General features: G+C 45.2%; 1 protein-coding gene across 5 annotated transcripts; it reads left to right on the top strand.

Annotated features, from left to right (window-relative positions):
• The first annotated feature begins 2,106 nt into the window (after window positions 1–2,106).
• sgk2a (serum/glucocorticoid regulated kinase 2a) lies at window positions 2,107–24,158 on the top strand. 5 transcript variants are annotated; one of them, XM_088937728.1, is made up of 15 exons: window positions 2,423–2,480; window positions 3,935–4,029; window positions 10,990–11,059; window positions 12,011–12,071; window positions 13,442–13,494; window positions 15,551–15,608; window positions 16,320–16,403; window positions 17,014–17,145; window positions 17,564–17,676; window positions 19,042–19,078; window positions 19,765–19,851; window positions 20,002–20,097; window positions 21,257–21,412; window positions 21,724–21,813; window positions 22,796–24,158. In XM_088937728.1, exons 2-15 carry the CDS (start codon window positions 3,966–3,968, stop codon window positions 22,958–22,960), a joined length of 1,266 nt encoding a protein of 421 aa, XP_088793854.1. In that variant the 5' UTR covers window positions 2,423–2,480; window positions 3,935–3,965; the 3' UTR covers window positions 22,961–24,158. The 5 variants fall into 5 exon arrangements, with proteins under 5 accessions (XP_088793856.1, XP_088793854.1, XP_088793858.1 ...); XM_088937730.1 differs by lacking the exon at window positions 3,935–4,029 and having other exon boundaries at window positions 2,107–2,480; XM_088937732.1 differs by lacking the exons at window positions 2,423–2,480; window positions 3,935–4,029 and adding an exon at window positions 6,839–6,922.
• The last annotated feature ends 1,251 nt before the right edge of the window (window positions 24,159–25,409 follow it).

A 25,409-nucleotide genomic window follows, 5' to 3' on the forward strand; every position in this document is an offset into this window, starting at 1 on the left:
ATGCCAATGTTAATACCGGTGGGCGTATGATTATAATTTAATATAGTAAGAAAATGGTCATGAAAAAATAGTTGTAGACAAGTCTTGCTGATGTTAAAAATTCTGCCTATACAGTGAATTTGCGTCTCTGTTGGCAAGCAATGCAGGTTTGTCTCTGGGCTTGACATCATAATGGAGGAACAAGTAATAGGTTTATTCCATGCTGAAAAAAAGAAGGGAGAAAACAACGTTTCGGCCGTGGAGCCTTCTTCAGGGTCGAGAAGATGAAACCACCGCTCGCATTTTCTGATTATCTGCTCATCTAATCCATTGCAGGGGTTGTGTAGGGAGCAGTGATGTGTTTAGCGTCGGCAAAAGTGTTGTAAAGAAGTCTGAATGTAGTGGATAGATAGGACGTGTAAATACTAGAAGAACCTCAGAGCACGGAATCTAAAAATTTGATTTTCAGTACGGAGCGAGGCCATTTTTAGACATCTTAACACGAAAGTTCTCACGTAAAACCTTAAAATGCCTTAACAGTTTTCTAGAACAACTACTCCAGTGAGCAATCAAAAGGAGCCGTGTTAAACTTTTTTTAGGAAAACAAGCTCTAAAAGGGAGACGAAATAGTACATATCAAATGCAACTGCCTTCTTAAAGAAGAAAAACACTGTTTTTGTGGTGTTTATTTAAAGGCCTGTATTTTCCTTTAAATTAACTTGTCCAGATCAATGCGTACACTCACGCAGGCACTCTGAACTTGAAATAAGAAGTTAGTTTTTAATAGCATTATAACAGTAAATGTTATTCAACAGTAGTGTAAGGTGAACGCTGTCAATCAATTCGACTTGTTTTGCTAACTGGAATAAAAAACGTGTTTAAACAGAAGAAGAAGAATAACATGCCAACCACCTTACAAGCCCGTACTGATATAATACGCTTTATTTAATTCACCTCCTTTCCCCAAAAATGGGCTCGAACCCAGAGCCGGCCTGTGCCGGTGGAATGGTCGAGCAACGCGGGAGCACAGCTTGTGACATCCCGCGTCACCGGGCTCGGCTCCGACCGAGCTGCAGTCAGCGCGCTAGGTCTTCAGCCAAATCGGTATTGTATAGCGAAATTCGCCGCTGTTTCGGTCACAGATTTTTTTTTTTTGCCCTTGCAAGTGTTTATATTGTAACGCTTACGGCCGTCAGGTACTGTGTAAGAGCCGGCGTACCAGAGCAGGTGACGTCACCGCCCTTCCCTATGATAGCAGGACTACAGCTACTGGGCTGGAAAGAGATCTCTCTTTAGCTCACGGGGCTGGGTCGCTGCAGAGAGACGCGGAAGTCCCGGGTTCGAGCCCCAGACGGTGTGGGGCCGACCTGATGCGGCAAGGGCGCCCGCCTGAGCCCCCGTTGCGTTACAATATTAATGAAAATAACGACCGCTGACTGACCTTCTCAAGGGGCATTAGCGGGACGTGGGCACGGAACAGCGCCGTGCGGTGATAAGAGGAGCGGAGTAAAATCGTGTGGTTTATACATTTTTGTTAAGCAAAACTGGCAGTTCATCCGCATGGCTGACTCCTAGCAAAACGTCGGGAGGACTTAATATGCCAGTTTAACAGGGAGAAAGAGATCTGACTGGTTGCAAATGACAACGAGATTAAAGTGTCCAGCATGAACTATTCAACATGACTGTAGTTTTTGTTTTATGTCATGTTAACTGTTGTAATTCAATGCCGCCCAGGGATAAGCAACTTCAGCACACACAGAATACTATTAAAATGACTTTCATGTTAATTTGTCCTAGTTTGGGTGCAGGGGGAGAAATTTATCCTGCCTCCGGCTTTACAGCTGCTTTCGGATCTCCTTGTTTTTGACTGTTCTTTCACAGCCGCCTCGGACTCAATGTCCTGTTTCTGACCCAGCGAGGCGAATCTTTCCGCACAGCGACCGACAGCCACTTGTTGATGTTCCCGGGCGAGCCCTACTCACATAGCCTGGCCCACCTACGTGTTTTTCTGACCGCGACCTGTCCTCGTTCAAGCACCTCGGTGATTTACTGTAAACGTGTCGCATTTACAGTACAAATACAGATTTCTGTTTTTGCTGAATTCAAGTATTCGCATGTCAATTACTCAGCTGCAGGCAGAATTAGGATATAACAAATATTTTATCCGTCACATCCCAGAGTGGGTAAGGTTACCCCCACGGAGCCCACGGGAGACATTCCGGCAGTGCTGTGCAGCTATTTGGGAAGGTTTTGAAACTCGCCGCTGTTACCGCATGCTTAGCAACACAGATACAGAATCTGATCTGAACAACCCTCAATCCGTCAATCATTTACTTGCTGGAAAACGGAACTACACCAACAGGTAAAGAAGCACCTGACCTTTGTCAAGCACTCGGGTGTTAATGATGCAGAACAACATACTGTTACCTGCACCGTGACTGAAAGGGCACAGCGACTTCAGACGGGGTGCTGCAACAACTCGTCTTTATAGCGACAGACAGGTAGGTAAACAAACAAGATCTTAGTCAACCTCAGAGCAAACCTAAACCCACTCAGACGCCGTTTGCCTTTCGTTTTCCGTTCTGTCAGACAATACCCACTACGAGGTGCGACAATTAAAACGCTTAACTTTTTAATGCCCGGTAGCAATTTCGAAAACCTTTCTTCGACTCTGTAAACGTGCAAACCCCGGCTTCTTGTTCTCCACTTAACTGTCTCGTCGATGAAGGCGCAGAGGAAGGCTGGAAGCTGTCCGAAATTGAGAAGTTTTCGTCCGTTTTCTCTGCGAAATAGAACACTGAAGAAAAAAAAAGTTGATTACGGAGTAAAGACGCGTACAGTTTAGGTTGCACTGGTGTTAAAATCGTGAACATTGAGTAATTTCTAGTTCTAAATCGTAGTGGTAACCTTGCCAGAAGCTGTTTGTGGTTTGGGTAGGTTAATTAAATGACAGGCGTATGAGTGGGGTAGTAACCAGACTATAACACTGAGGTGTCTTTCTGTACCTAAAGGACAGTGTGATGCTAATGTTCTCAGGCACTTGAATTTTAAGATGTTTTTTCAAAGATACCGTTCTCAAAAACAGTCCTAGTTTGTGATAAAGTGTAATTATAATTAAGGAATAAGTAAAGGTTTATTGCCTGCTGAAAAGAGAAGACAAACACAACTTTTCGGCTGTGGAGCCTTCTTCGGGTTGACACCCGACACGCGAAGAAGACTCCGTGTTTCTTTTCTTCTCTTTTCAGCGTGGAATAAAACTTCACATGTTCCTTTGCAGCCTACGCACGCTCACGCAGCTCCCTACTTGGACTAGTTATTAATAATTTTGCTGTTGGTTATAACATCGGAATTTGAACATCTGAAACACAGTAGACTGGGTTAGTCCAGGTTTGCAAGGTTTCGTTGTTCCCGGGGAACAACCTGGACAGTAAGTGAGGACCTCTGGTGAAGAACCACCGGTACAAATTGCAGTACTTCCTCTCGGCCGATGGATGAAAAGCCACCTTCAGTGCCTTCGTCAGTTTTCCCTATAGTGGCTTTAGACGATGTATGTCTACTGGGCAAATACGTATTACTGAGGATGTTGTAACGGCAGCCAACACAGATGGCATCGTAATACATACAGCAAGACCAGAGTGGGGATCGAAACAGTTACAATTCCATAACGTCTAATCGCGTTTTATACTCCTTGTACACTTGTACAAATGCTGACACTAGCTGTGTCGTGATTAAATGCGGTGATCGTAAAGGTCTGCATGGTTATTGAGAACGTGCAAACTGAGGCCGACAATCGCTGACGCAGCAGCCACTGTTCCGATGGTTAATGTTACATAAACAGCCTAGCGCCAGATCTGTAAAACAGAGAAGTGTGAACAGGAGAGGAATGTGTACAGAGTGCCAAAGCAGCAGTAAATCCCGATTTTTCCACACAGATAAGGATTCTCTTCTTTCTCAGGGCTAGACTTAACACCTGTGCTTTTCCGTGAATGAAGGAGGAGGGGAGCGCGCTTTCTACAGCGAGGAAAGTGGAAGCGCTCTTCCAACAGCGAGGTCAGTCGGACCGGCTGGACTCACGCAGTGGTGACTGCAGCCGGTTTTTAGCTTAGTGTGGCACAGAATATTCACATCAATTCAGTTTATTTTTATATGGCGCCTTTCACAATAAGGTTGCCCCCAAGGCGCTTAAGACAATGGAGGAGAGGAACCAAAAACGTCTTAGTAAGGAGAAAAAAACCCGATAGGGGTCCAAGGTCAACTGGCTGCCCAACCCCTTTGGGCATGCTAACATTATACAATTAAAAAAAGGAATAAATGAATAAAGGTATGAATCCATCATGTCTTCTGTATGTCAGTACTCCATGCAGATCTCTGTAGACCAGCAAACTCCTCCTAAACGAAAGCTATATCCACAATGTCCCTCTTGGATCCATGGCAGTGATGCAGCGCCCAGCCCGGGCACCATCCAGACATGTGGGGAGGAGAATAGGATAGTTTGGTTAGAACAGATGTTTCTACCTGGTGGGCCAACATAGGGACACACAATGGCATGTACAGCAGCACCGGCAGCCATGGTTGCAGCAGGCTATGATGTAAGGTGTGAGTAGGCTAGGCTGGTCTTCAGTCTGGATTTGAATACTAAGAAATCCGTAAGACCACAGTCTTGCTAAGTGCAACTGTAGCAGGGCTCTTCAGCAGAAATGCATCTAGACTAGAAGATGAACTGCCTGAATGTGGTCAGCTGAGTTCGAGGAAGAAAAAAGGACATTCGCTCATGAGCACAAAAGGCAAACGCATTCTCTCCAATTGAGATCAGAGGGCCATCTGCTTTGCACGGCACTGCCCCAGAGATGTGTCTTCCTCTCAGCCACTCCTGAGCAGAAACCACCAGGCAGGGCTGTGCCAGTAACTGGAGAGCTCCTCACTGCTCTGCTTCCTGTGAGAACGCAAACACTTCTGGCTGCCTGAAAGATTGCACAATGTAGGGAACTGCTGTTATCGCATTTGTCTTTCTTTGGGACACTTTTTTATTTTTCCAGAAATCTCTCTCTCCGTCACATAACCACTGCCATCTCAGCAATAAAACTGAACAACGCTGGAGTGGGGGGGGGGGTCACTCTGTCCCAACGCAGGGGCAGTTGTGAAAAACCAAAGGCCGTGAGAGGAGGGCATTTCTACCATCTTATCAATTAATTATTAAAAGCGAATTCATCCAAGGATCTGAACCAGCCACTTTGCGGATGATTCAAACGGCTGGAAATCTTCCTCTGTCGCTCTGAACAGAGCTGGGAGTTTTTTCCATTCCCTGTCCTAAACAAAGAATTTCTTCTCTCCCACTGGTGTTCCTGAGCCTGTGTTGTTCCTGATGTGGTCCATTGGAGCAGCTCTTTGCTCAGTGCGAACCCTCCACTGACTGAGAAACCTGGGAGAGGGCTGCAAGTCACTCAGTGCTTTGATAATAAGCAAGAGCAAAGCTTTTAGAGAGAATGACGGGATACCGAAAGGAAGTTATGAGTTAAGATAAGATCACTTTATTGGCCATATACAATTTCTTGCATTAGTAATTCGTCTTTTCGCATACCCCAGCTTGCTCTCCATGAGACACACAGACAGGGAGAGAAGCTTGGGGTCGGAGCGCAGGGTCAGCCATTTATACGGCACCCCTGGAGCAGCTGGGGTTAAGGGCCTTGCTCAGGGGCCCAACGGACTAGGATTCCTCTGCCAGCCAGGGTATTTGAACCGGCAACCTTCCAGCCACAGGCCCAGATCCTTAGCCACAGAGCCACCCCTCTGCCCGTCAAGTCAGAGTTCCTTCCTGCCAGCAGCTAGACTCTGTATTTCAAATGATTAAAAAAAAAAACTCTTCAAAACAGAAATGATTTTGACATCCAACAATCTTGAGAAACTGCAAGATTGAAAAGACAAGGAAAAAAACCTGTTGAAGCAGGGGAAGACAAAAAAGCTTTTAAAGCGTCCTGACTGATCATTTTCTGGTTACTCACTCCCTCTCCCTTTATTCTGCAAAATGTTACCATTACACTACGATTATGCCGCTGTGTATTATAGAAAGAGGAGAACCTGAAAAGGGCCCTTTTGGCAAGGTGCTTTTAAGATCTCTACAGATAGGAGAACATCCAACACTCGTCGCATGCCTAGTTGACCAGGTCTTCATTATCTGCATGTTTTATCAGTGTAGAGAGCTTGAAGGCGTATTGAAACACGGAACAGAGAGAACCAGGGAGTCTTGCCAGGGATGAATGTGGCTGGAGGCTCCACCCTGAGCACTGAGAACGTGTGGAAGTGTGTTTGTGTCGGTTATGAGCTCCGGCACTTTATTTCAACAGCAGACGTTTTTATTTAAAAACATAAGAAAGTGGGTGAGAGGAGGCCACTCTGCCCATTAACCCGTTTGGATGCTGGTCGCTAATGTAGTTCTCATCTAATCATTTCTTGAAAGACGTCAGGGTATCAACTTCAACAATAGGGCTGTGGACCTTGTTCCACACTCCCACTACCCTGAGCGAAAAGGTCTTAAATGCACCTTGCCAACATTGCCCTTTTGAGGTTCCCCTCATTATATAAAACACAGCACCACAGTGTAAAGAAGAGGGAGCGAGGAACCAGACAATAAAGCAGTCAGGACGCTTTAAAAGTTTTTTTTGTCTTCCCCTGCTTCAACAGTTATTTTCCCTTGTCTTTTCAATCTTGCATTTCTCAAGATTAGTTGGATTTCAAAATGAAATCAAACGCAGTTGTAACCGTGACTATGTGATAAATTAAGAAGAGAAAAAAAAACTTTGAAAAGCGACATGTGAGTTGTCGCGCAAAGCGCCCGGGATCGGGTTACACTGTCCCGGGCGGCTCCCGGGGGTGGGGGGTGATGTCGTGATAACGCGGACTCCGTTTCATCAAACCTGTTTTTCTGTCAGGGATGTAGACCGTTCAGGTGAGTGCTGCCGTTCTCTGCTCTCCGGGTTTTCACAGGGGACCTCTTTAGGAGCGTCTATGGTTTTAAATCCATTCAATGCGTTTTCCAAAATTGTATTATATAGACGGATTCTATTTACTTAAATAATCTGGTCTCTGTCCTAACTAAACGATAGGTTAAAACATTTAAAGTTCATTTAAGCGATTGAGCGTGTTGACAATCTAAAGAAAATAATTTAACCTTGCAGTAAACGCGTGTTAACATTATTCACATTTGCACCGCCTTTGACGTGGAAAAGAAAATTAAAGGTTCCCTTTTGTGAGACATGAAGGTGAATCACGACAGATCTCGTTGTTTCCGACCGAAGGAAAGTTACGTTCCCTGCTTTTTGGTAAAAGGGAACATCTCACTACTACTCCTTAAACAAACGGCCGGATTATGGTCGTCGAACCAATTAACAAGTGTGATCGCAAACAAACGAGTAAAATGGGGGCAAATGGCCTTCTCTTCTTTGCAATCTCCTTCAACAGTCCTCATTTCGAAATGCGTTCCTAGCTCAAGTTTAAGGTATCTGATTTTGGGGTATACCAATTTAAATAGACGATTAACACATAAACCTCTGTAATCATGAAAAGACGAGGCTTTCTGCTATTTTTCCCTTCTGCTAAGTAACACTACAGCTATGTAAATACTCTTAATTTTAAACGGAGATCCTTCTCAGGTGAAACACGTTAATGCAGTTTTCTTCACACGTCAGAACGGAAAGCGGCGCAGTATTGTGCTGTAGTGATTAATTGACCAGGGCGGCTGTAAACCAGTTTGTCACAGTCAACTGGCTTGCTTGTGCTCTTTTCACAACGGTGTACCGTGTTGCTCTAACGTGCAAACTGCGTCTTTGGGAAAAGTGAAAATCCGTCAGAATGGAACTAAACGCGTGCTTCCCTTGCAAACTGAAGGCGCCGGAGACATTTCAAGGTTGGATTAAAAAGCAGACTTGTGATTTAGGTCAATTTATGTCATCGTTTGGTTTTGAACAAGTCTATTGCCTATAGAGTCTTTTATTTTTAAAAAAAAGGGTACTAGCGCACGTAAACTTGGGCTATCTACATAGAAGTCTTTAAATCGAACCCCGACTCCCCTCTAGTTTCTTTAATATTGTTCGCTTTTGCCTTTTCTTTATTTCTGGTTTAAGGAGCATGGTAAAGGGGTTTGTCTCGAAGATTTACTAGAGCAACTTCTCGATTGTTGGTAATTTGCTTTCAATATTCTACATTAGTTGTGTTTTAAACGGAATTTGTGATTGGAATCAACCCTGTGCCAATTACGGACTTTAAAAACGTCCCTCATTCAGGTGTGTCCGCTAAAATGTAACGAATTCGACTGAAGTAAAATACAAACCGCTCACTGTGATGAGTGTGACCTGTCATCAAGACCTGCCTGTTAATCTTGAATTTGACTGCCTATTAGGAGCAGCCTTCATAGAAATAAGGGAGCAAACGTGTAACTTCATGCGTGCAGACATGTGGGGGTGTTTTTTCAACAAAACTCGGGGAGCAGAAACAAAAGTGTAAACGAGCCAGAAAATGATTGAGTGGCATTGGAATTAAACTAAAAAAAATTGGTAAAGTGGTCTTTCCATGCCAGAGATGTGCATGGAGTACTGACATACAGAAGACATGATGAATGGACTAATACCTTTATTAATTTATTCCTTTTTTAAATTATATTGTGTTAGCATGCCTAAAGGGGTTGGGCAGCCAGTTGACCTTTTTTTCTCCTTACTAAGGAGTTTTGGGTTCCTCTCCTCTGTCTTTCCATGTCCTCCTGATTCGTAGATTTATAAAGGAACTAAAACAGGAGTAGGCACTATTCCTACAACAGTGATGCCTTTGTAGATTAGTAACTAATAGCAGAGACCGAAACATAAATGTTTTAGATTGTTCGGAGAGCTGGTCACAAGGTTTCGTTTTCAGTCACTGTTGGGTTGTGTTCTGTTCTTGGAAGTGAGGGTATTGTACTGGGCTCATACAAGACACTTTCTTAAGCATAAAGCAGTTTCCCGCAGGCGTGTAGAGTGCACTGCCTCATCCAGACCTGGGCAGTCCTGCTGCTGGAGAACGTGTGTCTAGGTGTTAGACATCCAGCAGAACCTGGAAAACTGGAGGGAGATTAATTGGACTAATTAAGCCAATAATGAGCTGCCTATGTTATTTAGGGCTGTGTTGAAATGAAAACAGGGATATTATAGTGTCCCTTCAAGATCTGCATTGTAGCCCTGCCTAAATCCTTTGAATTAAGTCTCCTCCAAAATGCAGATGTTCTGCTTTGAATCTATCCTCTGAGAATTGACCTGTATTTGCTCTAGTATTAAAGAGGTCAGTTAGCTTTATTGAAAAGGACTAGCAGTTGTTTTTGAAACCATGTTATGAGTGTTCAATATCTAGGGTGTTAAGGCCTATCTTTGTGATTCAGTCCTGACAAATTGACTTTCTTTTACTTCATATCAACAAAACGTGCTGTGCAGTTCAGAGAAACAAAGGGTGTGGTTATTTCTAATGGAAAAAAGTGATTCTTGCTTATCGTGATAATGTCACATGGCTTTTACTGAACAGCAGTAGCTGGAAGAGGTCTCCGGGTTTGTATTGAGTGGAAACATTATTAAATCCCATATTTTATGGCTACAACATGTGACAAGCCCCAATTTTTTTTTCTTTTCTTGTATTTCCATCACATCTTTATTTGTACTCCAGACCAGAGCCACCATGGCCTCCTTGCGTGTCTTGGATGTGTTTATGAAGAACAGTGTTCTGAAGGAACTACTTTCTTCTTTTCTCAGAAGGACAAACTGTCAGCTATGTATTATTTCCCTGGACAGGATACAGTAATACTGTGCTCTGTGCTTCAGCAGTGAATAAACAGTTATCCACATGTGTGTGGTGATTGGTGGCACAGTTGTTAGCATTGCTGCCTTGGGGCCCTGGGTTCAATTCTCCGGGTGCTATCTCTGCGTTGGTATGTTCTTCCTCTGTTTACATCACTCTCCACTGGGTTCTCTGGTTTCCTCCCTCAATCCAGAGACATACTGGTAGATTAACTCTCTTCTGGGAAAATTATCCCCAGTGTGTGTGCATGCCTGTCTACAGTGGACTGGGTGTATCCTGCCTTGCGTTTCTAGCTTGCTGGGATAGGCTCCAGCTCCCCCTTGTGACCCTGAGTTGGTTAGAAAATGGGTGTATGGTAATGAAATTGATAGTATCGGAGGGATTTTATATCTTAATTTTAAAAACCAATTTTTCTGAAGTCACGGACGAAAGAACCTTCCGGGCTTCCCCCACATCCAGCGGCCTGTTTCTGCTCCGTATGAAGATGTACAGAACTGCCCCAGTGACTGCGCCCTGCCCGACACCACCTCATCGCTCCACCGACCTTTGACCTTCGGCGTTAGCAAGAAGGTCAAAGGCCTGTCCTGAATGCCCCAAAGGCTGACCCTGAATTTCCTCAGAGCCCAGCCCAAGAGGGCGCTGCTGAGAACAAGCTGACGTCTGGATTGAGCGTGGCCGAGAATTTGTAGAAGATCTGGGTCCTGGGAAAAGGGTCTTTGGTGGCGGTTGGGGGAGCATTCAATAAGAAATGCCACACCTTAAACAAATGCAAATGATATCTTCACAGTTGTAAAAGTTTCACTCCAAGTTTATATTATTTTGTTAAAATGAGCACTGGGATTCCGCCTGGTGATTGTGCTATTGGAGCAGTTTAGTGCCATCCCAGAGATCCTTCTGTAGGCGAGACAGGAGGGATGCGTTAACCCTGAAAGAGAAAAGGAGAGCTGGTGGTTCTGCGATCACGGCAGACAGGCGTCCTCGACTGAGCACAGATTAATTTCGTGTGGGGCCTTCTGCCCCCCGAGAAAAGAGAGTCTATTGTCTTTTCATATTGTAAGTGTCTTGGCATAAACTTCTGATGGATTGGGGTGGAATGTATACTACATTCAGGGAGGGAAAAGGCTGTTCTACGTTTCTAATCTTCTTTGGAGCTGTTTGTAGAAATCCATTTTTTTTTCACGCGGCCTAACTGCTGTTTTGCAGCGTTTCTAAGCAAAAGAAGAGGTACATTTCAAGAGTTCATCCAGAAAACGAAAGAGACGCTATGCAAATAGTAAGTCGTGTTTTCTTTTCTTGTTCCAAACACTGCCATGCAAATGTCAAGTCACACGAGCCGAGGGTTAAGGTGCAGAGCTGTGACTTTCCCTGGCGCGGAGTGTCTTGAAGTGGGGAATTTTGACAACCTGGTCAGGATGAGACAAACCTCAAAGCAGACACGAGGTACAAACAAAGTGCCATTTTGTTTACAGCGCAGGAGCATAAAGTCCAACAAAACCTAACTCTTCAAGCCCCTGACTGCTTTCTTTAGTCCCTAACTAACAAACTGGGCAGCTAAGCTCCTTACTGGTTTTCCACAAGTTTCTCTCCAGGCCTCTTCCAGCTCTTTCCAAATTTGCAGTTCCTCCGGAGGATTTCCCACAGCATTCTGGGGAATGTTGTCCAGACAAGAATCTCCATTTTGTCTGGAGTCACTACCCTCCCATAATCTGTCATTGTGTGTCTATCTACAATTCCAAGAGTGTAGAGAATGCTTGGTTTATCTACAGACCAAATTAGTATTATTTACATTATTTCCTTAGTTAACTTTTAGATGACCCTTAGTGTTAAACAGAAATGGATAATTTTCTACTAGTCAGGCCTGTTGGAATTAAATTACCGTTCCCCTTTCTGTGTCTAATGTCTGAGCACTGTGATGCCATCTTGTTTAAAGGGAATGGTTTTCCTGGTTATTAGAGGTGTTTTTATTTTGAGCATTCAGCTTGTTTTACCTTAAGTTTTGTACCTTAACACTGGTTACTGATTTAACTACTTGACCTTCAGAGAGACGCCAAGCCAGTTTCCATTTCCACCCTCTGAAAACCAGCACGTCTTGCGTCTCGGATTGCAGAAGTCAAACCTGCAACGAAGACGCAAGCAAAGCAGGACGCATGCAGATACTCAGATCAGTTTGATAGCGATGAACTGTTTTCTCTCCTGCTAACACTTATTCTTCATTTCCTTACAGCTCTGAAGCGGTTTCTCTCCTGGAGATGGATCGGACAAAACACACAGCTAACAACAACCACGTAGGTCTTCTTTGTCCTTCTAACAGCTTCATAGGTTTGACCTTTCAAGCAGTGAGATGTATATCTGGCCACCTGCAGCTCTGCCTACTTAAGACATACAAATGTAGATTGGATTGTCTCAGAGTAGCATGTCCAGCAAAGCACGATCTCCTGTCCAGTCTGTGAGGTTATGAGTCTGTGTGAGAGTGAGTGTAAATGGCATTTGTTTCATTTATAACTGAAATATTGAACATCAAAATCTCAACCTTAAACAACCTTAAAGCTAACACCGACTATCCCTTCTCTATAGAAATCAAATAAGCCAAATAGAAAAGCACTTTCAGAGAGGTTCCCTTGCAGTTCTGCATCTCTCTGCACAGGCACTGGAGATTTGCATGATCAATTGCCAAGAAACCTTTTTAACGAGTGCACTACTGTTCAAAAATCTTTGAAAAAGAAGAAACTCCAAACTTGCCAAAAGTGGAAACCGTTAAACCCATCTTAGTAGATCTTAAAGTAGCACACTGAAGGACATGTGTGGCACTTCACACAGTTTTCTAGCTAGGAAGAATACTGAAGAAAAGTTAGGATGGGAGCATTTTCTGATAAATTTATATGAGTACTTTTGTCCCAATGTTTTAAGCAGCATTACTAACACTTTATCCACTAGAGCAATACTAGATCTACTGGCGCTTGCCTGCCTTGTCACAATCTCAAGTGATCTCTGGGATTTGTAAGTATGGAAGTAAGTTTTTGTGCCAGCAACTTGTAGCTCCAGCCCGATTGCAGTGACTCTTTCCTCAAGCCCCTGGCTCACGCAGGTGATGTAAGGAGAAGTGATTTTGACCAAATTATCAGCCCCCTGTACCAGGGACAGCAGTTAGTGGTGACGATAACTGTATATTTTGCATAGCATCTTTCATGTTGCATCTCAAGGAGCTGAAAGGTGATGTTCTCTGGCTCCAGCAACATGACATTCTGCAGACCCCTTCAGTGATTACTGTTGTTACTAATTGATTTGCCCGAGCAGACATTTGTGCTCATTTCTATAGCTGGATATCTTACTGGAGTAATTAGTGTGAAGCAACTTGCTTGAGGGTACAACAGCTGGGATTGTGTTGTGCACAACGCACGTTGTCTCACCTGGGATTAGAACCCACAACCGGCCCTGTTACCCGAGTCCAGCACCACACTGCTGCCCACGTGACTGTTTCCAGATTTTGAAATCGCCCAAAAGTAAGATTCTGGATATGGTAAAATGTTGAGTTCACCTCAGTGGCTGGAGCTCTGTGTGAAGAGTCTTGTGTTAAAGACCCCCCCGATGTGAAACTGAAGTCTGTTCAGGACGTCCTGTGCAGTGATTGTTTAATACGGCTCCCTCTCTCCTCTAGCTTCGGGTATCCTCTTCCACTGATGTCAATCTGGGACCGTCGGCCAATCCACAGTGAGTCAATGTTCCCTCTACTTTTTAATGGCCTATGTGTGCAAAAATTTCGAGTTGTGCAATTTCACTTGTGCGCACTAAATTGAGAGTATGTAAAATTGTAAACCTGAAATTATTTTTTGTTAATATAGTCATTCACATAGAAGCATAGAGATTTAAAAGACCGGGAGAGCGATTCAACGAGCCCAGTCATAGAGACTGAGTGTCGAGCGAGCATGAGCAGGGAGGTACGAGACTACGAGAGCAGAGAGATCGATGATCGAGTCACAATAATAATGCACACAGCCACGTTGAGCCTCTCGCAGCCAGTCCCATGTGGTCAATTTAGCATTTTTCAATTGACAACTGTGTTTGTTTTATTATCATTTTTGGGGGGGAATTTAATTTTTTGTGCGCAGTTCAATTTCCTATGTGCGCACGCACACGCACACAACTTAGAGGGAACATTGCAGTGCCTGTTGTGTATGGAGCATCTGCTGTACATCCCACATAGTTATGTCATGAAGTCATTTTTGATTATTCGCTACCAGGTTTGGTAACTTTCCATGCGTGAGAGTTATTTTTCAGTTATTCTAACATGGCTCTTCTCTAGTTAAAGAGCCCCACTGAGAAAACCCAGAGCTCTGTGAAATTGCTAGCCGTGTGTCATTGCGATCGTGAGGGGATCCGAAGGAGAGGGTAGCTGGATTAGTGAGGAGGAGTGTGCTCGGCAGTGATTTTAAGAGCTCTTTTACAAGACAAGCTTGTGAGGCATCATGCAAAGAACAGACCCGTTTTTATCCGTAATCGCACAGACATTTTGCTGCTTGATGATCCATTTGCAAACCTCCTGGCGGTTGCATGTCCACCTGTGAAGTGCATTTTGGGGCAGAATGAACTGCTCTTTCACTGCTGTCCACAAACGCGTTTCCCATGAAACAACCCTAAGAAAACTGTAAATAGAAAATATTCCACCTTTCCATTTGTTTCTACAAAGTTGTATACAACGTTTTTTTTCCTCTCACTCTAAATAGGGTGATGTACTGTAGGAAACGTGCAGCTTTTGATACTCTGAGTAGAAGCAGAGCAAATAGTTGTGCCAGGAGAATTAAGTCTGTACTGCAAGGAGAAGGACAGTCATTAGTCTGTGTTTGGGTCTTTGGTTTCTGTGATGCACCATTGTGAAACCACACAAACACAAAGGAACAACCACAGAGAACATCATAATATTATTAATGTCAATAGTTACACTGAAAGATGCTGGTTAGGGCGAAATGCTTGTTTTCAAAATCAAGTTGGCCTTAGTACACAAAACTGCTTTACTTGTGCTTTTCTTGAAAGTATATCACAAATTCAGCTCTTGGATGGAAGTCAGTTAGTTAGCAGACTCTTTGTTTTGGGAGTGTTGCAAGAATCCCCTTAATCAGTGTTGCACACAGCAGCACACAGTGGCACATGCCATTTTCTAAAATCTAATTTCACGTTTTTGTGCACTAATGCTGCACCTTGATTCACCCTTCAGTTAACTAAGCAGCCTGAGAACTACATTTGTAGATAAAATGCTCACATTATGTGGCTTTACTGGGAAGATACTTGAGTCAGGCAAAAGCTAAAGCTGGGTTTGTTATTCAATCTATTGCACTATTAACCACACTCAGCATAGCCATTGGCCTGCAGAATCCTTGAGCTCTTCAGGGGAAAAAAATAGTTCATACCATAAATGAGATTCATCTAGGCATTGAAAAAAAGTCATTCACATAAAGATGGGAGGAATTGTATATTATATCAACCCCAAATGCACCTCAAAAGACTAAGTATGCTGTTCAGGGATAATTGAACTCATCCCCTTGCATATGTCTGTTGAAATGAGGCCCTCACAGAGATCAGTTTAATCCCCTATTGCTACCTTTCCATCTCTTCAGAGCCTTGAAACCTAGCTCAAAGCGAGGACGTTATTTGTATCCCAGCATAGTGAGATGCAAAACTTTTTGCATCTAACTCAGAAGGATTTTAAGATTAGATCGTATGTAGTACGGTCAGGTTATTAATACTTCTTGTTCCTTGGTTGTTTCCTTAGAGCCAGACCTACAGACTTTGATTTCCTAGCCGTGATTGGGAAAGGAACTTTTGGGAAGGTATGGTGACCTCTTGCATTACAAGAATATATGATATGCCTGATATACCTTGTACACGATATACCCTGCAACTCACAACTGGCGGCCCACTGAAATTCAGCAGGAGGGAGCCTGGAGGGGAGACCTCCTGAATAAGCTAAGGTTGCTGCTGGAAGAGGTGTTAGTGGGACCTGTAGGGGGTGCTCATCCTGCGGTCTGTGTGGATCTTAATGCCCCAGTATAGTGACAGGGACACTATACTGTAAAAAGGTGCTGTCCTTCAGATGAGACGTAAAACCGAGGTCCTGACTCTCTGTGGAATTAAAAATCCCAGGGTGCTTCTCGAAAAGAGTAGGGGTGTAACCCTGACGTCCTGGCCGAATTTCCCATTGGCCCTTACCAATCATGGCCTCCTAATATTCCCTATCTATGAATTGGCTTCATTACTCTGCTCTCCTCCCCACTGATAGCTGATGTGTGGTGAGAGTACTGGTGTATTATTCAGGTGGGGCTGCACACTGGTGGTGGTAGAGGGGATCCTCATTACCTGTAAAAACACTTTGAGTGGAGTGTCCAGAAAAGTGCTATATAAGTGATATAAGTCGAAATTAGTGAGCTTGGCTCTCTGGTGACAAAGAAGCACAGTATTGGAGAACTGAACAGAGAGGTAACTGTCTGAGATATCTCCTAATCTCAATCCGATATTTCACTGTGGGCGTCGCTGTCTTTCAGGTGCTGCTAGCCAAGCGGAAATCGGACCACAAGTTTTATGCTGTGAAAGTTCTGCAGAAAAAAGTCATACTGAAGAAAAAAGAGGTTGGACATCATGCTCGCCACGCGGCTTGCTTTCGGTCAATCTAGTTCGATCTGCCTGTTTAGTTCTACCTTATGTTAAAAGTCCCTTCATTATCGGAAACAACCTGTTTCCCTGCTTGGTTTCAGATGCCAAGGAGTGTTTTCAGAAAACGATATCCCTTAATCTAATCAGTCTCGCTTGCAGTTGTCCGGCCAACAGAGTACAAAGGACAGAACTTCCCACTTGTTTTGAGAAGATGATAATTTACCTCTGTTACATTTACAGTACTTTGTTTTTCCTCCTGTTTATTTTGAACACTCCATGTCGTGTGTTCCACCTTCCTTGCCAGTCTGTTTGCTGCCCTGTTCAGCTCGTGTTTGTGCCCTGTATGCACTGGATCCCTTGCCTCTAAAATCTGCAAGACCTTCCTTAACATGGCTGGAAAAATGCACAAACGCTGTTGACAGGAAAGCTGTAAATTCGTGTCTCGTGGAATCAACACCACCCTGAATCCCTCCAGTAGGCTGTGGATGAGATCTAGTGACAAAGGGTTTGTTGGTGACGAATGCTGGCAGAATCTTCCACTTGGGTCACTTTCTTTCTATGTGAACGTGCTCTTTGTCTTGCCAGCAAAAGAACATCATGGCCGAGCGCAACGTGCTGCTGAAGAGCTTGAAACACCCTTTCCTGGTGGGGCTGCACTATTCCTTCCAGACCGCCGAGAAGCTCTACTTTGTCCTGGACTACGTGAATGGCGGGGAGGTACTGTGGTGTCTGTACTATGGCTTTAGGGAGCAGACCAGCGCAGCCGGATCTGCAGTGTCAAAACTGGGTTAGGCCAGCAGGGGGCGGCGTAAAGGCACTGCAGAAACGGGGAGAAAATGAATCCTCCCCCCAGATTTGCGTGAGGGGATTAGAGGATTGGCTCCCCCAGTTTGGAAGCCCGTTCCAGAGGTTTGTCTGCTCGGGTTTGGTTATTTGAGGAGGATCCAAGGTTCCACAGCAGTGATTTGCTTGCAAAACCTCATCGCGAGCACAGCCAGAGACTCCAGCCTGCGTGTGAGTGTGGCACGAAGAATTATGGCATAAAGAATGAGTTGGGAAGGGATTATACTGTGCTGTCAGGTTTGAACTTGTAAAGCACTCAAAGTCTCCTTTCCCTTCCCCTTTCTCCCGGCAGCTGTTTTTCCACCTGCAGAGGGAGCGCTGCTTCCTGGAGCCCAGGGCGCGCTTCTACGCTGCGGAGCTGGCCAGCGCCATCGGCTACCTGCACTCCCTCAACATCGTTTACAGGTCCGAGCCCCCGTGCGCTCTCGTGTCGGTGGGCTTGCTCGGCACAATTCAGGCTTTATTGCCCCAGCTGGGGGAAAATATGACACAATGACAGACACAGACTTTACAAGCCAAGAAGTCAGTGCAACAGGGTTACAGCAAGATAAGGGAGAGGATAGTTACAAAACATGGCTTAAAAGAGATACTGCAGTGGGGGTGAAAGATTTCCTGCGTCTATTAGTATCATACTTGGGGACACAGAGGTGTGAAGGCGGTGAGATAGACAATCCATAAAACACTTTGCTTTCTTTGTCACACTCTGTTTGTAGAGGATGTTTAAGGAGCTTTGATTGACCCCAATTAATTTCCTACTTATTTTGACTAATTTTCTACTGTTACAATCAATGGTACTGATGTTACCAAACCAGCAGTTGAGGCAGTATATCAAGATTCTTTCAGTAAAAGACTTGTAGAAAAGTCTTAAGATGGTTCTATTTACCTTGAAATAGATTAGCTTCCTTAGAAAACAGTCTCTTTTGTCCTTTTTTTATAAATGGTGTTGCAGGATTTGTCCAAACTCAGGTTTTTGTCTATAACCAGGCCCAAGTATTAGTAGTCATTGACAGTTTCCACAGTCTGACCATTAATTACGCATTTTTTCTTAAAATTAATGACTAGCTCCTTTGTTTTTAAAACATTTAACTGCAAAGCGAACTCATCACACCATTTATTCAGACTAACTAGATTACCAAAATTATTGGAACAACGGTACAGTTCACCGAGTCTGGCTTTACCAGGTTCCTAGACTGTGACCACATAAATCGTTTTAAGCACAATTAGATATTTAAGACCTTAGGAGGACTCGATGGTGTTAAAGGACTGAATAAGACCACTTCACCTTCAGAGATAAAGCTTGCTATTGAAAACTGTCTGGTACAGTAGCCTGGACTGCCTCTCTTTCCAAACACTGTGTCCCTGTCGACTACCTGAGTCATTTTAAATGTTTGCAGGTCAATTATCATGATAAGGGTGACTGACACTTTTAGCTGTGATGATAAGACATACATTATAAACTCAACATTAATAGAAACATAACTTTTATAACCTAAACTCTTACTTTTATGGTCTGACTGGGTTGTGCATTTTCCACATATTCTGAAACTCAGTTTTTCCACCCTATAAAGCTGTGTATCCGTAATGCATATAGACTTTCATCTGAAGCTAATCTAATCCATGAAGACAGTGTTTTCATTTCATTTAAACTGGAGTTTGTTTTTCTTGCGAGGGTGCTGGGCAACATAACGGCATAATCACGATTCGTTAATTTTCTCCTGTCTCGCCTGCTCACCCACGACCAATGGAGTTCTCCTCTGCCTTCTTTTTCAGAGACCTGAAGCCAGAGAACATCCTGCTGGACTCTCAGGTGCGTCTCCCGTGGACCGGCAATAACATGCAGGCTCTGCCAAGAACTCCTCCGTCCACCCAGATTAAAAACCTCATGGAAACACTGGTGCATTTTCATGGCTACGCGATGCCTCTTGATCCACTGGATGCACCCTTGTCAGGAGTCCGTAAAGATCCTTCTGTCCTTTTAAAATTGTTGCAGTAACGCTGTGGCACCTCGTCGGGTGGCGAGAGTTCAAATCCGCAGAATAAACTGCAATCAATTAAGGTCTGGGTTCAAGACCACTGATTGCCGAGCCTTATGGGTGGAGCAGTGGCTCTGTGGCTAAGGATCTGTGCCTGTGGCTGGAAGGTAGCCGGTTCAAATCCTGCAGCCAGCAGAGGAATCCTACTCTGTTGGGGCCCTGAGCAAGGCCCTTAACCCCAACTGCTCCAGGTGCGCTGTACAATCTGTGTGTCTGTGTGTCTCATGGAGAGCAAGCTGGGGTATGCGAAAACAAATTCCTAATGCATATAGGGCTAATAAAGTGATCTTATCTTATCTCTTAACTTGTGGGCTTATGTACAGAGTGTCATGCAGAAACAAGCCCAGGCCACATGGTTTAAGAGCTTGCTGATTGCGTTTCTGTGCAGCTGTTGAGAGTGTGTGTAGGCTACCGGTTGAGGGCTCTAATGAAATGAGGTGCTTTGTGTTCTGCTGTCCAGGGACATGTGGTGCTGACTGACTTTGGGCTGTGCAAGGAGGGAATAGAGGCTGAAGGAACTACTTCGACTTTCTGTGGGACTCCAGAGGTAAGAAGGGTCTCGCTAGGCCTGTCAATGCCTGAATGACGGTGTGACACAGGACCTGTGGTGCAGGTGTGGCGAATGTCCTTTCTCATGCCTCAGCCCTACTGAGGTCTCCATGGTGACTATGTGCTTTTTCTCCCTCTGTCTCTGCAGTATCTGGCCCCGGAGGTGCTGAGGAAGCAGCCCTATGATCGCACGGTGGATTGGTGGTGTCTGGGAGCTGTGCTCTATGAGATGCTGTATGGGCTGGTGAGTGTGGCCTGCAGGGCGGCGCTGTGCCTGTAAGCACTTGTACACCTGGAATGTACCACAGCAGTGGAATGGAAAACCGCTGAAATGGCGAAGAATTCTTGCACCTCAGTCTGAGTGGCCACACTGCTGTGGATTTCTTACTATTCAGCTCATGCCAGGTATCCTTTTAGGCTTAGGTGTCCTGTTGGTACCGCTGTAATTTATCTTGCAATCAGACGGGAACTTCAGGATCACACCTGTAGTCTTTACATGCATTTCAGCTCATGCTTCTTCCTGGTCTGTGTATTTAACTGTTCCCCCCTGAACAAGCTGTACATACTCCTCTTCCTCTCTCGCAGCTGTCTTCATCAGCTCCCACTCTGGCAGCAATCACTGCACAGATCAGTACTCTGTGGGCGTGATCGCTGTGCGGATCAGTACTCTGTGTGAGTGAGGACTCTGCGTGGCTGCGGGCCGAGGTCTCGGCGCCCGGCCAGCAGGACCCCGCGCGGCTGTGGGCCCAGATCTCTGCGCCCGGCCAGCGGGACCCCCCGCGGCTGTGGGCTCAGATTTCTGCGCGGCTGTGTGTGAGATCTCGGCGCCCGGCCAGCGGGACTGTGCGTGGCTGTGGGCCGAGATCTCTGCACGGCTGTGGGCCCAGATCTCTGCGCCCGGCCAGCGGGACCCCGCGCGGCTGTGGGCCCAGATCTCTGCGCCCGGCCAGCGGGACCCCGCGCAGATGTGGGCCCAGATCTCTGCGCCCGGCCAGCGGGACCCCGCGCAGATGTGGGCCCAGATCTCTGCGCCCGGCCAGCGGGACCCCGCGCGGCTGTGGGCCGAGATCTCTGCGCCCGGCCAGCGGGACCCCGCGCGGCTGTGGGCCGAGATCTCTGCGCCCGGCCAGCGGGACTCTGCGTGGCTGTGGGCCGAGATCTCTGCATGGCTGTGGGCCCAGATCTCTGAGCCCGGTCAGCGGGACCCCGCGCGGCTGTGGGCCGAGATCTCTGCATGGCTGTGGGCCCAGATCTCGGCGCCCGGCCAGCGGGACCCCGCGCGGCTGTGGGCCGAGATCTCGGCGCCCGGCCAGCGGGACTCTGCGCGGCTGTGGGCCCAGATCTCTGCGCCCGGCCAGCGGGCCTGTGTGCAAACTTGGTCTCTGTCCTTCCCCTCCCTACAGCCCCCGTTCTACAGCCGGGACGTGTCGGAGATGTACGACCACATTCTCCACAAGCCCCTGCACCTCCCGCCGGGCAAGAGCATGGCGGCCTGTGACCTGCTGAGGGGGCTGCTGCAGAAGAACCCCCAGCACCGCATGGGGGCCAAGGCCGACTTTGTGAGTCCCTGCGAACACACCCCATCCCCCCTCCTCTGATCCTCACACGGCACTAGGCGATGAAGTCTTTTCTATCTCATTCTCGTACTATATAGATAAATGAATAGTATAATTTTATATTTATTTTTTTTATAAATATATATGTATTTTATATAATATCTATGATTTTTCCCGCTATTATTTATCTTCATGCTGGAAGAAGTCTCTTTGCTCATTCTCACTCTGCTTCCTCCTATGTTCGTATTTAATATGAATTTCCTTCCCAAATTGCTTAAACTTGTCATCTGAATGGAAAGTGTTTTCTTTTCCAGCTGGAGCTTAAAACCCATGTGTTTTTCTCCCCCATAAACTGGGATGACCTGTATCATAAGAGGATCACTCCTCCCTACAACCCCAAAGTGGTAAGCAGGCCCTCTCCTGTCACAGAACCTGTGTGTGTGTGTGTGTGTGTGTGTGTGTGTGTGTGTGTGTGTGTCTTGTCATCTAGTGTACCGAGACCTAATAGAATTAATTGAACGAGTTTAATAGAATAAAAAAATCATCTCTTTAAAGTTAATCTGAAAGTGCTTTACCATAATAACAAATAAGAAATAACAAATAAATAAAATTGTTAAGCTGCAGATTAAAAAAAAAAACTGAAGCTAAGACCATCACAAAACTGACCCTCTAAACTGAAAAAGATTAAAGCTGGATTTAAGATGTGGCGGAGTCTCTTTTGGGGTGGTGTTCCAGAACAGTGGCTCATAAACAGCCAAGACAAGTGCACCCTTGAACCTAAGCAGAGGAATTTCAAATTCAGCAAATTGTCATTTTAATATTGGTTTTTAGAGACTCTTGCAACCCCTCTGAAAATGAAACTGTGAATCAACGATTCCACTACAGACATAGGCAACGTAGGACGCAGCTCGACTATTTCTTAGATGGAAAGCATTCTTTAAGCCACTCCTAGCACCGTAGCCGAAAGGTTGTCTCTTTTCTTTTCCTCTCAGCATGGAATAAACCCTTACCTGTTCCTTTGCAGGCCATGCATGCTGATGCAGCTCCCTGCTTGAACGTCTTTAAGCCTGTTCTTTGAACAAACTTAAAGACCCTTCTCTGCGAACGATCTCGTAGGAGATATCGCGTACTGTAGCTGGGAAGCTTTCACGTGCAAGCAGTCTCTGAACTAATGCATTAAAAAGTGAGCCGATTTTGCAAAACCGAGTCATGTAAAACATTTCATCTTAAAATTCAGACCGTTAGAGAAACGGAGTGCAAGGACTGCTCTACAGGAATTACTAGGGGCAATTACAGGGTCCCAAAAGGTTGTGAAGCCCTTCCTAAAATATAAAACTGCCGAGTGTGGCTTGTTACACACTCTTTCACACTTTCGTTCTGCTCCAGAATGGCCCAGCTGACCTCCGACACATTGACCCGGAGTTCACCAAGGAGATGGTCCCCAATTCAGTGGGGCGCACCCCTGAGCTCGGCTCCTGCCTGGGGACCAGCAGCTCCAACGCCTTCAAGGGCTTCTCCTACGTGCAGGGTGATGAGGCCTTCCTAAACTGAGGGGAGGCTTGCGAGAAGCTTCCTTTGCCAGAGACGGACCCTGGATGCCCCTCCAGGAGGAGAAGTGGGATGCGCCAGGCTGTCTTCAGCAGCACTGCAAAACCCCTCTCTCGCCCGAGCAGCAAAGAGCCGACTCCTGCACCCCCAGCCTTTCCTGCTTTGCGTGCCCTACGTCACGGAGCAGGCTTGGAGAATTCTCCATGTCTCTCGCGGACCCTGCCTGCTCTGTGGCCACAGATACATCGTTATCAAAATTAAGAACATAAAGTTTTTTGGCAACTTTTACAATTAAGGACAATGTTATTCCATTTCAGTTATGCATTGTTGAAGGATACCCTCTGCGGTTGGGATGGGGAGGTGGGGGGGGACATTTCCTAGGAGACAGTTCTGTTCAAACTTTATGTGATGAATTGCACAAAAGAAGAGGTAACTACTGCAATATCTCGACAGCTCTTGCTGTGCCAGAGAGGGGCGTTCGTCACCGATTTGCACCCCTTACTTCGGACGTGCCGAAATGTCCACTTGGTTCCTGTTATTGATTGGTTGTTCGTATACTTGGGTCTTTTTTTGTGTTTGTTTTGCATGACTCGTATCAGATGTGCTTCAGTACCAGTTAATTTTGATGGGGTTCTATTCACTCTGTCCAACACTCTAGTGGGCTGGTTTGGAACGTTTCTTTAATGAAGAACTTTTTATTTTGGTTTTTAATTGCACTGCAGTATGTAAATATCCGCTGTCCATTAGCTGAAGTGTGTGGGTGTAGTACAATGTCTCCCACTCCATGTCTGTGCTGTGAGAGTCACTCTTTTATTACCAGGAGTAAAGTCCTTCCCTGCAATGAGCCACCCTAAACTTTTATTGTGGTCAGACACCCATAACAATGTGCTGTTTGTTTATTTCCAAGTAAAAATAGCCTTTGACCACAGAACCTAAGGCTTATGTAACTAAGACTATATTATTTACGATCGGAGAGAATCTTAGGGGACTCCACAGCGATGCAGGAGATATGCATAGTACATTGATTCCATTTAACAATGATAGAAGGATTGTAACCGATCCACTTAGGCGACATGTTTGCTGGTCATGCTTCAGTTATTGGAAACTTGCCTGTGTCTTAATCAATTTAATTGTTTTCTGAGACGAATGGTTTATAATGTATTATTTTGCAATATAAATAAAAATGTAAATGAGGACTTAACGCACTGTGCTACATGTTCTTCATCATCTGCGTCAGTGGTGCTATATTTGACCTGTGATATCAACCAGGTTAAAATTCTAACAGTACGGAGCACATTGAAAATGATTTGGACACTTGCCACTACTAGTTGTCATCGTCACCAACTGGTCACAACCAAACGAACCACAGATCGCAGAGATCTTCCCAAAATTCTGTGTAGTGAATATGGTCATGGATTCCTTCGGCCTCGAGGCAAATTTCCTGTTACTTTACTGTAGAGTTAAACTTTTATTTCTCCATGAGAGAGTTCTTGTGTGTTTAAACAAAATGTTTCCATTTTCAAATGGTTTTTAGAGCTGCCCGCACCAATGAACAGATGAGCTCTCTGGGACCAGCATGCGCTGTTTTTTTTTTTTAAAAAAACACCCCCTGCTTTTTTCACAGCGAAGGGACAAGAACCTCAAATTAGGCTTGGTTTGCATTGAGACTTGGCCCCTGTGGGTTGTTTTTAAAAGTCACTCGTTTGTGTATTCATGCAGATTAACGGCTACCATCTGCAAATGTAACAGTCGCAATCAGAGGCTCTAAATATTCACTGAACTTTTACATACAAATATGCAGATGACGTTTGTTACATTAGTTATAAAAAAATACAACCCGCTAGGTGGTGGAGAAATGGAAATTTAATTAAGTTATTTCTTTGAATGAATACAACAGGATTTCCAGTTCCTAACACCCCGATGCTAATGATCAAATTAATAATAGTAATTAATAATTGCTTACACTTATATAGTGCTTTTCTGGACACTCCACCCAAAGTGCTTTACAGGTAATGGGGACTCCCCTCCACCACCACCACTGTGCAGCCCCACCTGGATGATGCGACAGCAGCCATAGTGCTCCAGTACAATCCCCACACACCAGCTCTTAGTGGGGAGAAGAGCAGAGTGATGAAGCCAGTTCATAGATGGGGATTATTAGGAGGCCATGATTGGTAAGGGCTAATGGGAAATTTGGCCGGGATGCCAGGGTTACACCCCTACTCTTTTCGAGAAATGGGATTTTTAATGACCACAGAGAGTCAGGACCTCGGTTTTACGTCTCATCTGAAGGACGGGGCCTGTTTACAGTATAGTGTCCCCGTCACTACACTGGGGCATTAAGACCCACATGGATTGCAGGGTGAGCGCTCTCTGCTGGCCCCACTAACACCTCTTCCAGCAGCAACCTTAGTTTTTCCCAGGAGGTCTCCCATCCAGGTACTGTTCAGGC

This window comes from Atractosteus spatula, chromosome 19 (assembly GCF_055471065.1).
Source record: "Atractosteus spatula isolate fAtrSpa1 chromosome 19, fAtrSpa1.hap1, whole genome shotgun sequence".
NCBI lineage: Eukaryota > Metazoa > Chordata > Actinopteri > Semionotiformes > Lepisosteidae > Atractosteus > Atractosteus spatula.

Coding starts and splice junctions, on each gene's coding strand:
- sgk2a (XM_088937728.1), top strand. CDS start 3,966: ATGAAGGAGGAGGGGAGCGCGCTTTCTACAGCGAGGAAAGTGGAAGCG. Junction 17,146..17,563: donor ACTACGTGAATGGCGGGGAG/GTACTGTGGTGT, acceptor TTCTCCCGGCAG/CTGTTTTTCCACCTGCAGAG. Junction 17,677..19,041: donor TCCCTCAACATCGTTTACAG/GTCCGAGCCCCC, acceptor CTTCTTTTTCAG/AGACCTGAAGCCAGAGAACA.